The 13,827-nt window shown below is 52.3% G+C and overlaps 1 protein-coding gene across 2 annotated transcripts in view; it reads left to right on the plus strand.

Annotated features, from left to right (window-relative positions):
- MIPEP (mitochondrial intermediate peptidase) overlaps positions 1-13,827 on the plus strand; it is a 152,740-nt gene that overhangs the window by 8,317 nt on the left and 130,596 nt on the right. For both annotated transcript variants that reach the window (XM_057707017.1, XM_057707018.1), the window contains 3 exons: positions 7,430-7,493; positions 10,359-10,541; positions 11,047-11,203. In XM_057707017.1, the coding sequence (XP_057563000.1) occupies positions 7,430-7,493; positions 10,359-10,541; positions 11,047-11,203 (404 nt within the window). The remainder of the gene's footprint in view (positions 1-7,429; positions 7,494-10,358; positions 10,542-11,046; positions 11,204-13,827) is intronic.

A 13,827-nucleotide genomic window follows, 5' to 3' on the forward strand; every position in this document is an offset into this window, starting at 1 on the left:
TAGGACTCCCCTCAGATGGCGTCTCCTGCGAGAGCGCCGTGCCGTCCCGTCCTCCTGTCCTCCTGCCCGCTCTGCTCCTGCTGGTCCTCCCGCTCCCAGCCTGCCCCCCTCTGCTCCTCCCCCGGGCTGGAAGCGCCTTGAGGGCGGGGCCTGGTCTGACCTGTTCTCTGCTGCGTCTCGGTGGTCCCTGCCTCGCCCCAGCCCCCGCGGCGGCCTGTAAGAGGCGCTTTGCCGATGAGCAAATCCTGTAAACAGTCGGCGGTTCCGTCTGGCTGCGTTCCTGAGTTGCATCGTTGCTACGGCGGAGGGTGTGAGCAGATGCGTTTTATTTCCTGGTGGCCGTCGGGCTCCTTGAAGTGGTCGGCCTTGGTTCATACCATTTATTAAGCTGAACTGAAAAGACCTAATTTCTAGCTCGGTACACGAGTGTGTCTGATACAGGGCTCTGGATGTTACGTTTCTTTGCGCAGATTCGTTGATAGAACGTGGTGGAGTTTGTCATTCACCCGCCCGTGTGTGGCTCGCGTGGTGTGGCAGAGATGATGTCTTCTCCTGCCTGCTGGTACTTGCGTATCTCCGTTTTGTGTATGGGCCCCTGCTTGGCCCTTGCGGGCTGCTCCTCCCCTGTCTGTCCCCACGCGCGGCTCGTGGAGGGAGGCCCGGTGCGCGGGGCTGCGTGGGCGGTGGCGCCGTGTGTCGAGCTGGCGGGGCGGGGAGGCGTGTCCGCGCCTGTCCGCCGGTAGGCGGGCACCCGGGCTCCCTGATGCGGCGGCAGCGTGGCCCGCGCGCCTTCAGCACTGCCCCCGGCTGAGCGGCGATCCCGTCGCCAGCCAGCGCCTGGGCGTGGGCCGCCTGCCCGGGGCGCCGCGTCTGTGCCCAGCGGGCGGTGGGTGCTCCGCCTCCAGCGCAGCCCTGCCTTTCCCTGCGTGGCGTGTGAGAGTGGGGGCACGCCGGCAGGCCTGCTGAGGGACGCGGGGAGTGTGCCGGCGGGGTGTCCCTGGAACGCCAGCAGGCGTTCTGAAGCAGAGTGACGAGGCCGCTGGGGGCGTGTGCCGGGGGAAAGGTCGGCGTCCCGGCGGGAGAGGCCCCTGCGCGGGGCGGGCAGCGCGCCGGGGGCCACGGGGGTCGGCCGCCGTCCCGGTGTCTCGGGTGCGCGGGCGGCCCCGGCCTGCGCAGAGGGCAGGACAGGGGCTGACCCAGCGTCGCGGGTTCCGTGAGGTGTCTGGTCCCAGCGGGTGATGGGCAGGAGAAATGAGATCGTCAGCTCACTCTTAGCTGCGTTCCCTGGAAAACTGGTTATACGTGGTGTTAGGAAATCTTCCCGGAAGGGGCCCACTGATCAGTCAGCTCGGGAGTCAGAAACATGAACGCATTTTCCCCTCTTGGAGAATTTCAGTGTATTGGAGTCTCTGGGACGCCTGGCCATAAGGAAACCTGTTTCACTTGGGGTTTTCTAAAACCGTCAAGAACTTTCTTGTTTGCAAAGAATAGAACAGACACGCTTTCCAGAAAATATAATGGAGGGAACGTCCCCATCACGAGAGCCACAGAAGCTGTAACACAGCTTGGAGGGCTCTCAGGAGGGCGGAGTGCAGAACCGCCCCCTCCCTCCCCCCACCCACCCCTGGGAGGCATGAAAGATGATATTTCATTGGAGAAACATGCTGTGTTGTTAGATAAGAAGAAGAAAACTCAGTGTTCTCTGCTGGTCTATGAGTTTCACGTTGTCCAGCCTACATCCAAAGATTTTTGTTGTTATTTAAGAAGATTTTGAAGTCATAAACAATCAATGACTGCCAGAATAGGCAGGAAAAATATGGTAAAGAAAAATGGTAAAGAAGGACTTGTACCAGATAGTAAGACGTATTGTAAAAATACTGTATTTACGAGAGCGTTGTACTTCTGCCAGGAGAGTCCCTTAGGTCAGTGGGGGAGTAGAGAAACTTCAGACACAGACACAGATGTACATGTGGCTGTAGTTAATGCATGATGCGCGTGTCATTTCTCACCTATAGGGAGAGACTTTTCAGTAGAGTGTTAGGCCGATGGAAAAGTAAATTAAGATTTAAATATTTAAAAAAGAAGAGATCCTAAAAGTATTGATAACTTGGGATGTGAAAGGTGTTTCTTCACACGATACCAAAATCAGACCGTAAGAGGGAAGATTGATGTGAGTATAAAAATTGCCCTTCCGCGTTCAGAGTCAGGATAGACGGGGGGCCGATGGTACTCGCGTGGCGAAGGGTGAGCATAGTTACCGTGTTTGGAGGCCTTACAGATCACCAAAAAAGAAAAAAGCGAACCCTCTTACAGAAAAATCGGTAAAGGAGTCTCTTGCTGAACCCTTGTTTGACAGGATAAGGAGTGGCAGCAGAGGGCTGCTACGCGGGTGACGGTGTGCCGTGCATGTGACACGCGTGCTAAGTGGCTGTCACGGCCGGAGGTTGGCTCCCCAGCGCTCCAGGCCTTCGTTCTCTCCTCCTCCGAGGAGAGGGAGAAAAGTACTGCCTGGGATTATTATGCAGTTTGAATGAAATGACGCGTGTGGAGTGTTCTCGCCTGGCCCACAGTAGCCTCTCAGTAAACGGGACCTGCCACCGTGAACTGGGGAACAGAGCAGAGAGCCCACCGGCTGACAGAATGGAGAGGATAGGCACAGGGCTATAATGTTCGGAATAATGGGTCCTCTCTAGTTACTGTGAATTGACAAATCTTTATGGAGGACAGCTTTTTTTTTTTTAATTAAAGTGTAGTTGCTGTGCAGTACTATATGTTACAGGTGTACAGTATGGTGATTCGCAGCTTTAAAGGTCACTCTCCATTCATAGGTGTTAGGGATGTTGGCAGTACTCCCCGTATTGTGCGATGTATCAATATACTTTTGTAGCTTGTTTTTTTTAAATGAATTTATCGGTTGTACTGTGTCTTCGTTGCTGCACGCGGGCTTTCGCTAGTTGCAGTGAGCGGGGGCTGCTCTTCGTTGCGGTGCACGGGCTTCTCATTGTGGTGGCTTCTCTTCTTGTGGAGCGCGGGCTCTAGGCCCACGGGCTTCAGTAGTTGTGGTGCATGGGCTCAGTAGTTGTGGCTCACGGGCTTAGCTGCTCCGTGGCGTGTGGGATCTTCCCAGACCAGGGCTCGAACCCGTGTCCCCTGCATTGGCAGGCGGATTCTTAATCACTGCACCACCAGGGAAGCCCCTCTTTTTGTAGCTTTTTTTTTTTTTTTTTGGAGCATGGGCTCTAGGTGCGTGGGCTTCAATAGTTGCGGCACATGGGCTCAGTAGTTGTGGCTCACGGGCTCTAGAGCACAGGCTCAATAGTTGTGGCACACAGGCTTAGTTGCTCCGTGGCATGTGGGATCTTCCCAGGGCAGGGCTGGAACCCTTGTCTCCTGCATCGGCAGGCGGATTCTTTACCACTGCGCCACCTAGGAAGTCCCTGTAGCTTATTTTATACATAATAGTTCATACCTGCCACTCCCCCACCTGTAATCACCCTTCCCCCCCTTTCCTTCCCGCACTGGTAGCCATAGTTCTCTGCATCTGTGAGTCTGCTTCTCCTTTGTTACGTACTCACTAGTGTGTTGTGGGTTTTAGATTCTGCGTGTAAGCGGCGTCATTTAGTGTCTGTCTTTCTCTGGCTTATTTCGCTTAGCGTCGTGTCCTGAGGGAGGACGGTTTGGTAGTGTGTTATCAGTGTGCACACTTTTTAGTGTCCCAGTATAGTTTCTTGGACTTTATCCTAAGGAAACAAACAAGGATAAAGATATGATCTAACAAGGGTTTTTATCATAGCATGGTTTACAGGCATGGGAAAAATGATAACACTTTTAGTTCATATGACAAAACGATATAAATGTTTAAAAGCCATGTTTTGAAGAATAGTTAAAGATACAGAGAACTGTTCAATGTATTTGATACAATTTTACAAGGAAAAGCAAGATGCAAAAGTCTGTATAGTTGGGTCCTGGTGGGAGTCCTGGTGCAAGTGTTGAAAGTGGATTGGATAGAAGCTGGGGGATGTGGTGTCAGCCACGGCTGGTTTCCTCGGAGACAGTATCTTCAGGAGACCAAAGAAGCACCTCAGACTGTGCTTCTCAGGACAAGGGTCCTGTTGGGTGTCCCCCCAGCCCACCTGGCCTGGCCCCCGCGGGCAGTGGCTGTTTCAGAATCCGGGAATCAAGTTCCTGTTCCTTCTGTCCACGCAGAAACTCAGCACATGTTTTTCAAGGACGTACTGAATGTGCTGGGCACTGAGCTGCTTTCTGGAAGCTTATTTAATGAAGCATCTTCTTCGTAGCCTTAAGAGAAATAAGAAAGAAAAAGACATATATCGGAAGGAAATACATGTATCGGAAGGAAATACAAGAATTTAATAGTGGTTATCTTTGGTAGGATTCATGATTTCAGTTTTTTCATACATGTCTACACTAAAGCTACACGATAGTTACACGATAAACCTATATTATGTAACACGATAAATTTATATTTCAGTAAGTTCCCAGTAAGTTCCCACCCCCAGTTTATCCCCCTACCATCTTCTTTTCTCTTATTAAAACACACAGAAACCGCCTTTGCTGGAAGAGAGAGGGTTGTGTTTTCTAACTCAGCTGTTGGGGGCGGGAGATGCCTGTGAGGCGGAGATGACCAGGACAGCACGGGGCTTGAGTGGAGCCCTTTACATTATTTAAGAAAGAAGGTCTGTTGAGGTTTCAGAAGCTTAGAAGAACTTTAACTCTGTTCGTTCAGTGTATTGGCACAATAATCAGGAAGATGAATACATCCTTTATGAAAAGTCAAGGAAAGCAGGAGAATAGATCAAATATTTGGATAACTTAATTCCAAAAAAAAGTAGTTAAAAAAAAATATTAGTGACAGCAGGAAGTGTTACACTTGGGCTCGCTGCCCAGCGCGTAGCAGGCCTGAGGAGAAAGAAGACAGCCCTCCTCAGCCCCGAGACTCTGCTTCCGGCGCCCCATCAAAGCGTGTAGTGTTCTAAGCAGCTGCCACTAGTTGGAAGACAACCTGAAAATCTCACGCAGAAAGCCTTTGAAAAACTGTCCAAGTATAAACTGTTTTATGTTTTTAATTATTGGGATTTGGATGGAGTTGAAATGAATAAGCAATCATCACAGTGGCGTCCACAGGCTTGTGCTCTGTGAGTGAAGGCGTGAGCGCCTGCATGATAAGCTAACCCTCGTTGTTTTCATGTTCTGTGTGTAATACACGTTCTGCCTCATCTCAGCATGGGTCGCAGCTGGGTGTTGTTCGCTTTGTCTGCTGTGCTTCGACTTCTCCTGAAGCGTGTACGACCCCGCAGTGGGGTCTCCTGGCACGGGACTTGGCATCATATGGCCTCGACACAACCTTTAGAAAGTTCTGTGTTCACCCAGAAATATATTTTCAAAAATAAACTCGTGGAGTGGACATCACGAATGCTATTGGAGCCCGTAGCAGAGGCCCGGATTTGGTCGGAGGTGGGGGACAGTGTTTAGAGGCCTCACCGCGGCCGATAGGGCGTTTCTCGAGGTGCGGACTTCTGACTGGAGGAGGGTTGTCCTGCAGGGTGGCGGACGGGGGGCGGCGTGTCCTGGCAGGGCTGTGCGGCCTGGGCTAGGGTGCTGGTGGTGCAGAAGTCTGGAGGGGTTCCTTCAGCTGCAGACGCCACCCCCGTCCCCACCCCCACCCCGGGTAAATAGCTCCCACGTGCTGAGCTGTTTTCCTGTGGTGGTAAATCAGTGCTAAGCAGTTGTACATGACTTAGGTTTTAGTGATAGCCACCTAAGTGCTGTGAGACATGCTCCTGCTTCCTGGTCCCCCGACGTTTCTCAGTCACATCTGCTTGTGCGTGGTGTTAGATTGCCGTCTCCTGGACGTCAGGGACCGTGTTTCCACCCTAACAGCCCTTGCCTTTGTGGCCCCACAGGGCCATGTCTTCTTTCCAGGGCGCACACGTTTTTCCTTCATTGAGTATGTTATCAGTTAAGAATTTTGATTCCCCTGGTCCCTGATGGGAAAGTAAATGACCTTAAATTAGCTTATGACTAAAAATGGAAAGATGAACCTCTAAGTATAAAATATTCCAGGAGAAAATTATTGAAAAGTTGCCCCTTGCTTTACATGTTATCCAGGGTACTTTTTGTTCTGCTGCTGTTTGTTTATTGTTGCTAATGCTTGCCTTAGGATGAAATTGTTACATTAAGGAAAGCTTAGGAAAATTAGGATCTGTTGTGGAGTGTGCAGATGCATTTTCTGGTCATTGAAAACTGGATTTCTACAAAGCATACTGGTACTAATTCTTTTTTATTTTATTTATTTATTTTATTGGCTGTGTTGGGTCTTTTTTGCTGTGCGCAGGCTTTTTTTTTTTAGTTGCGTTGAGTGGGGGCTACTCTTCGTTGTGGTGCGTGGGCTCCTCATTGCCGTGGCTTCTCTTGTTGTGGAGCACGGGCTCTAGGCGCCGTGGGCTTCAGTAGTTGCAGCACATGGGCTCAACAGTTGTGGCTCATGGGTTCTAGAGCGCAGGCTCAATAGTTGTGGCGCACGGGCTTCGCTGCTCCGCGGCATGTGGGATCTTCCTGGAGCAGGGATGGAACCCGTGTCCCCTGCATTGGCAGGTGGATTCTTAACCACTGCGCCACCTAGGAAGGCCAAGTACTAATTCTTGAAATAGTGGGGACTCTTCCCTCACAAGTCTTAAGCAAATTTAGCCCAAGGGGAAGAGGCTGGGGGGGAGGGGGGAGCTGGAAAGAGCCTGCCTCTTGATAGAGCTGCAGGAGTGCGAGGATGCTCCAGGTGCCGCTGACCTGCTGGGGGCGCTCCCTGAGCACTTTATCTGTACCTGTTGTGCAACTTGTTTCTTTTACTTTGTGCTCATTCATTCGAAAGGCACTCATCCGCGCCTGGGCCATGCTGTAAGGAGGTGCGTGCAGGTCCCCCCACGGGCAGCAGTACGCATGCTGAGTAGCAGATGCATCACAGGTGCCCACCTTCCTGCGGAGGCCAGGCAGCAGGCGTGTGTCCCACAAGTACCAACGTGGTGCGTGGCGTATAGTTGCTGGCAGACATTCTTGACGGAAACAGATAGTTGGAAAGATGTCCATTTCCTCTAGAGGAAAGCAGCAGAAATGTTGGCCTTATTGGAGTAATTGTCGTTCGTTTGGTTCAGTTTAAGGCTAATTGTACAGTTAGCACAGTGTATGTGTTACCAAACCATCCTCAGGGGAGCTTAAAACCCAGTCAGCTAGCCAGCTGTTTTGCCAGACTTCTAAGATGGTAAGCTCCTGGTTTCAAACAAACAAATTGTGTGTGTGTGTGTTGACACATCTGGCTTTTTGGCAGTAAGGTTGAAAAAGATGCACTTACTTTGCAAAAAAACTGATTTTGTTAATAATTATTACATGTTCTAATCTGGTGCTTTTTTTTTTATAGGCGAGTGGCTGAACTGTTTATGTTTGATTTTGAAATCAGTGGAATCCATCTAGACAGAGAAAAGGTAACGTCTGTTCTTTGGCTTCTCTTGTTTTACTGATATGTACTTGGTATTTTGTTGCTACAGCTCTTGTATGTTGCTTGAATTTCCGTATTAAAAAGACACTGAGGTCGTTTGTGTTATGAAATTCTTCTGTAGGTTGTATGTGAGTGTAGTGCTCTCTGGAGGTTGGCCTGTTACCCAAGATAATTCAGAATGAAGACATGACATGAGGCAATTGGGGCATTTTAGGTGTCGTGAAAGTGGGATGAGATGGGCTGTATCAGGAAGGATGGCGAGTGGGTGGGAACGCTGAGGCCATGGAAGATCAGGGTCTGGAAGCGGAAGTACAAGAAGTACCGTCGTAAGCCAGGCCGACTCCAGGGCCGGCCCAGCTGCCCTGCCTGCGGGCCTTCTGACGGGCAGTCGCACGTGTCTGTGACCACTGGAGTAGCTTCCTTCCAGTGTTGGTTCCGTTGTTACTCTCCCACCTAGAGCCTTCCAGTGACTTCCCAGTGCCTGTTGAAATGGCAGTCACTACGTGAGTTCCCAGCTCTCCCTGCCCCCGTGTGACTCATGGCGCTGCCCTCCCTGCTGTGGCCCTGTGTCCCCTCCAGGTTTGCCCGTCTGGAATCCCCAGTAAGGCTTCATCTTCAGGCCATGGCGTGTGCAAAGTTTCCCTGAACCCCTCAGGTGGAATTCTGTATTCGTCTGAGCTCACATTTACTTACTTCACGCATACGGTGTTTATCCTTAGGTTATTAGGGCGTTGCTTATCTAGATCACAGGCCTGCCGAGGACAGGGAGTGTGGGTTCTTTTCCTTCGTGCACAGGAGCTTTAGATGCGGTAAAATTACAGATGTGTGAGAACCCTAGTCACACGCACTGACAGTCATCAAATCCGATGCCTTTAGGAGGAAGCGTGCTCTTCAGGAATCTCGGGGAATAGTTTTATTATTTTGTATAATCTTCATGGAAAATGTTTTTGAAACTTTATTAAAAGTAACATGTCAAAAAAAAAAAAAAAGTAACGTCAGAGCAAGGTCGGCCTCACCAGCACTGACTTTGCTGCTTTTATCTAATGCGTGTTCTTAATGGGATAGCTGCCCCTCCTAGCAGGTAACCCCACCCGCAGCAGCCGCCAGTGAAGTGCCTGCTGAGCGCTGTCCTGGCTCTCCCATGCCTGCTGTCAGAGGCGCTCCACTAGCACAGGGTGTGAGGGCACAGGGCGCACTTTTTAAAAGAGCGTGACGTGAAGCCGCCCGCATAACCTACAGGTCATTAAAGCCTACGTTCTTTCTATACTCTTTCCAGGTTATTTCTTTCTTAAATTTTAGGGTCTCATAATTAAAAAGTTTAAAGGAAGTGTGCTCTTTAGCAGTCACTTAATGGTTGCAGCAGTTTCACGGCATCCTCAGGCTCCGAGGGCCGCGTGTCTGATGATCTGAGTGATGGAGTGGTGTGCTCAACAGGCGGCTGCTTAGGTCAGGAAACACAGTTTTTATTTTTCCAGGGATTGTAACAGGTGATACATTCTTGGAAATAACTGATTTTATCACTTTTGTTGTTGTTTAAATAATAAAGGCTTTGAGGAAAGTTTTTGGAACTCGGATAATTTCCAGATGTCTTTTATTTTTTTTTGTTATTCCACGAGTCACCAGTAGGTGGTGACAAATGGCCACATCTCAGACAAAACAGGCAGAGAGACGTCTGGATGATAAAGATGTAGGAGGAGCTGAAAACTTATTTTCCTCGTGGAGTTGGAATTCTCCACATTGAAATTTTTTGTTATTAAGCCACACTTAATTTTTCCCAGCATCTTAATCACGGGTACATCTGCATTGTACATATTTAGCTTTTAAAAATGTTAGTGCTGTCTAATCGTGTTTTAGGGTCATCGCATAGTTTAGAGCCTGTTAATGGCGGTCGACGCCTTTCCCAGGAAGGTTTGCCTGTGATTCCACCTGAAGCCCGTCGTGAGCCCGGTTCCGGATGCCTGTCTGGTTTTCCTGTAGCGAGTGACTGAGAATTCTCCCCTGTCCCCGGTGGACCCGGCCAGCTCTGGGACCACAGTGTCTAGTTTCATCCCAGACGTTGTGCTGCCCCTTTTCAAGGCACAGGTCTTCTCAGGAGATGGTGTCCTGGGGCTGTGACTGGGGAGGATCCACCCCGTCCTGTCATGGCCTCGACCGCCCGAGGGTGCCAGCCGGGGGCCGGGGGGCCAGCCGGGGGCCGGGGGGCGCGGTCCCGCCCTGGTGGGCCCCGCCCCGCCCTCCCCGCCCCCCTGCTGCCCTCGTGCAGCCCACCAGCGTGCGCCCAGCGGAGCTGGGACAGCGCCCGTCGCCGCACTCCAGCGAGGCGCGGCTTTCATCACGCCTTCCTGCCCGCCCTCGCGTCTCACCCTGTAAGGCTGCGCCCGCCCTTCGAAGGCTTCACGTTTATACTCTCAGAATGCTCTTCAGTGTCACAGGAAATAGTTTCAGCTACTACCTGGCTCACTTAGCTAAGAGGTTTTCGGGGCCGGCGAGGACCTGTGCTTGCCAGTGATGTGAATTTCACAGACGCGGGACATCATGACCCAGCCATAAACCAGAACTTCAGAAGTTGTGTACGTCTTAAAGCGTAGAAGCGCTGTAAAACCATAGGATAACTTTTTGGTCAGGATGTTAAAAATCCATCAAAAGTAGAGTAAACATCTGTGGTATGTTATTGTGTGTTAAACATTTATGATACAAATTCTATTCAGCATTCATTTTATCACTTAATATATTTAATATCTTTTTAAAATTATAATTCAGCTGTGTATGTTGATTTGCCGTCTTTATAGATTACCCATTAAATCTGTTGTGAAGTATCACTTTGAATAACTTTCACTGCCGTCACACACAGCGTAGGAGAGCGGTGGACCTGAACGTTAAAATCCTGGATCTGAGCAGCGCGTTCCTCGTGGGGACCCACTTCGCCAACAAGGTTGAGAAGCGGCTCCTGCCGGCGCACATCTGGCACCACTTCGAGCCGGCCGGGGAGCACGTGGTGGTGGACGGTCTGCGCGCGGAAGCACCCGACGACCTGGTGCGTGAGCGCGGGCCCCGGCGGTCCACGACCCCCGTGTTCAGGGATGACGTAGTCACACCTTTAAAACTCCGTCAGTGTTACTGAGCACTTGGAGTTGAGCTGGGGCTTGCTGATTCCGTGAGTGCTTTGAGTGAGGAAGGTGGTCTGGTTGCGCCTGTTACAAAGGGCTCCTCACTCTCAAGTGTGATGCGTGGCAGCAGCGATGGCCATTCTGGGGGCTCAGGCTCTACCGCCCGTAGCCTTCAGTGCCCCGGTTAAAGGTGCTTCACGCCACACCGTCGGGCAGAATCTGTGCTACCCTGCCCCGTAGCGGAGAACCCGGGCACGTACGTGTGTCCCCGTGCTGGTGATGCGTCCAGGTGCTTTGTGCACTCTGTGGAAACTGTCATTTTTAAGCATCGCTCACCTGCAGAGAACGTGGTGGGAGGCGGCCTGTATTATTATCGTATAGGACTCTGTGTCGTGGTGCGGATGTCTTTTACCATTCACTTTCTAAACATAGGTGCGAGAAGCCGCTTATAAAATTTTTCTTTATCCCAATGCTGGTCAATTGAAATGTTTAGAAGAATTGCTCAGCAACAGAGACCTTCTGGCAAAGTTAGTGGGGTATTCTACGTATTCCCACAGAGCGCTCCAAGGGACAATAGCTAAAACTCCAGGTAAGCCTGTTTATCCTGCTCTTAAGGACAAAGTAAGGTTTTTATGAAGCTGAACTTCTGATTCTAGATAGCTATATGTTACTGTTCTGTTTCTAATACACTCAGAGACCAGCATTGAGATTTTCTGCTCCTTTATTGGGAATGGTTTTTACGTAGCGCTCATAATTTGGAGTGTATTCTGCCCGACCGATGTACTTCGCGTGCACGTTGGGAGTAAATCTATCTAAAATTTCATTGATGACGCTCTGAATGCCTTTCGTTTTAACGCGGCTGGTTTCTGTGCTCAGCCTAACCAAACTGGTTAGAGTTAGTGTGGGGAGGATGAAGGATGAGTGTTTCTGCTGCCGTCAAGGTTAGATGTAGGCCGGGTGACGTAAACCCCCTCCTTCAGCGAGGAGACCGCTGCTTGGCGACGTTGGTGCAGAGCACGGGCGGAGAGCATCCCTCCCGGGGCTCGTGACAAACATGCCTTGTGCTCTGTTGAGTTCTCTGTGATTTATAACCTGTAAGAGAAAATGTTTTACAATGAGAATGAAGTAAATGTATATAGTGTGTTTTCTCAAAGGCATCTGTTAAATCACAGGTACAGTTTGGACACTGAGGCGGGGAACCGTGGTGGCGGTGGGGGTGTGTTCAGACTCAGGTGTATTTCAGGGGTTAGCGTTACACGACGCGGTGGTAGGCTGCGCGGGGGCAGCAGACGAGGGTGGGCACTGGGCTTCCCGCCGCGCGTGGGGGTAGACGTGCCCATCTCGGGGTGGGGACGCTGGGAGTGGGCCCCGTGGCAGGAGCAGGGTCCCCCTGGGCTCCCTGCTGTCTCTGTCCCTCCCGTGTTCTCTGCGGGGTCCGCAGCGTCTCTGAGGTTTTCCTGAATCCCCCCACCGTGTTTCTCTCTCTCTCGTGCACGGCCGTCCCCTCGGCCTGGCCTTACTCCCTCTGGGCAGCCGCGGGCACGTCACCCTCACTCCGGGCCGCTTGCTGCCTGCGGGTCTGTCTGTTGAAATCCTGTCCAGGGCGTCAGCGCCCGGCTCCCACGGAGCCTGTTAAACGTTTCCACGTCCCTTGGACTCCATCGTCCCTGAACCCTTGGGACGCTTTTAATTTGTGTTACATCCTGTAGCCCCCAAGCGGGTGTTACATTTGTGTGTGTATTTCCTGTGATGTGTGGTAATAATACAATGCCTTCTCTGGGCCGTTATTTCGTTTAATTTCTCTGCAGCCGTGCGAGGTAGACCATTGTATCCACTTCACAGATAAGGACCTCAAGGTCAGGCTGATTGCTTAGAAGTGGCAGAGCTCAGGCCCACACCCGGGCTCTCGATCATGCTCTTCCACTGGCCACCTGGGACCACACGCGCCTTCTTGTGTGTCACCTGCATCCTCTATTTCCGTTCATCCACTTGACAGATACGCACTGGGTGCCCACCGTGTGCCAGGTGTTGCTCTCGGCGCTGGAAATAAGTCCGTGTGAACTAGGTGGGAATCCCTGCTCAAGTGCAGGTGGTACTCTTGTAAGGGAGACGGAGAAGATCAAAAAGCAGGTGAAGAGTCCGGTCTGTTCCTGGTTCCTGCAGGCTGTGGAGAGAGTGGGACGGGGCGGGAGGGGCTGTGCGTGCCAGGAGGTGTGTGGCCTCACGTGGGCACGAAGGCTCGGGCATGAGGCTGTGAGCAGAGGGTCCAGACGAGGCGCCTGAGCGGGAGGGGGAGCCGGGCCTGGAGTGGGAGGCGAGGATGGCTGGGCAGAGGGGAAGGAGGCTCGTCCTCGGGACGTCGGTGGTCACGGCCCCGCCGAGTAGCTGAGAGCAGCTGCAGGGAGGCAGGGGCGGGGGCGCGTCCGGAGGCCGCTCTGCCGTCACCCCGGCGAGGAGGGTGCAGCTCTCCAGGCTGGCGGCGGCCGGGCAGGTGGTGCGATGTCACATGCGGGGCCCCTGCAGGGAGAGCCAGGCCTTAGACCTGAGCAGCCGGGAAGACAGAGCTCCGCTGACTGAGTGCAGGTGCCAGGGCGCGGTGGGCCTGCGTCAGGTGTGAGCTGCCAGTGGGTGTGCAGGTGGCGACGCTGCTGGGCAGTGAGTCACACTCAGGGCCGAGAGTGGTTGGCTGGCTCGGACGCTGGTGGCAGGCCGGGCCTGGGGAAGGTGGGAACTGAGCCCCGGCCAGAGTGACGTGCCCTGGAGGTCGCTGGGCCCGCATAGTACGCGGCTGAGTCATGACCAGCACAGCCACGGCTCACAAGGTGGTTAGAGGGGAGATGTCTCAGCGCTGGGCTCTGTGCACACAGTCACGTAGACTGGGACCTGTGTCCTCCAGGGAGTTAACGTTTAGTTGGGACACCCAGACAGATACGTGTAAAGGTAAATCCTAGCGCAGGTCGGTGTCTTCCGTGCCAGGTGCGTGGAGTAGGCTGAGCAGTGCCCTCGGGCTTCAGGAGCTCGGGCAGCTCGCAGGTGCTGTTGCAGGTTTCACGGGGGACGCGAGGCTGGAGGTGGACAGTGAGGGGCGAGCTGTCGGCAGAGGGGCAGGGAACTGGGAGAGGGGACCCCTCGTGGCAGGTGCCTCCTCCAGGGAGCCGTGCATTTGCCCTCAGGCGGTTTCAAACTCATTCTTTTTTTAAATTTGTGTATTTT

Source organism: Hippopotamus amphibius, chromosome 14 (genome assembly GCF_030028045.1).
Source record: "Hippopotamus amphibius kiboko isolate mHipAmp2 chromosome 14, mHipAmp2.hap2, whole genome shotgun sequence".
In the NCBI taxonomy this organism is placed as follows: Eukaryota; Metazoa; Chordata; class Mammalia; order Artiodactyla; family Hippopotamidae; genus Hippopotamus; species Hippopotamus amphibius.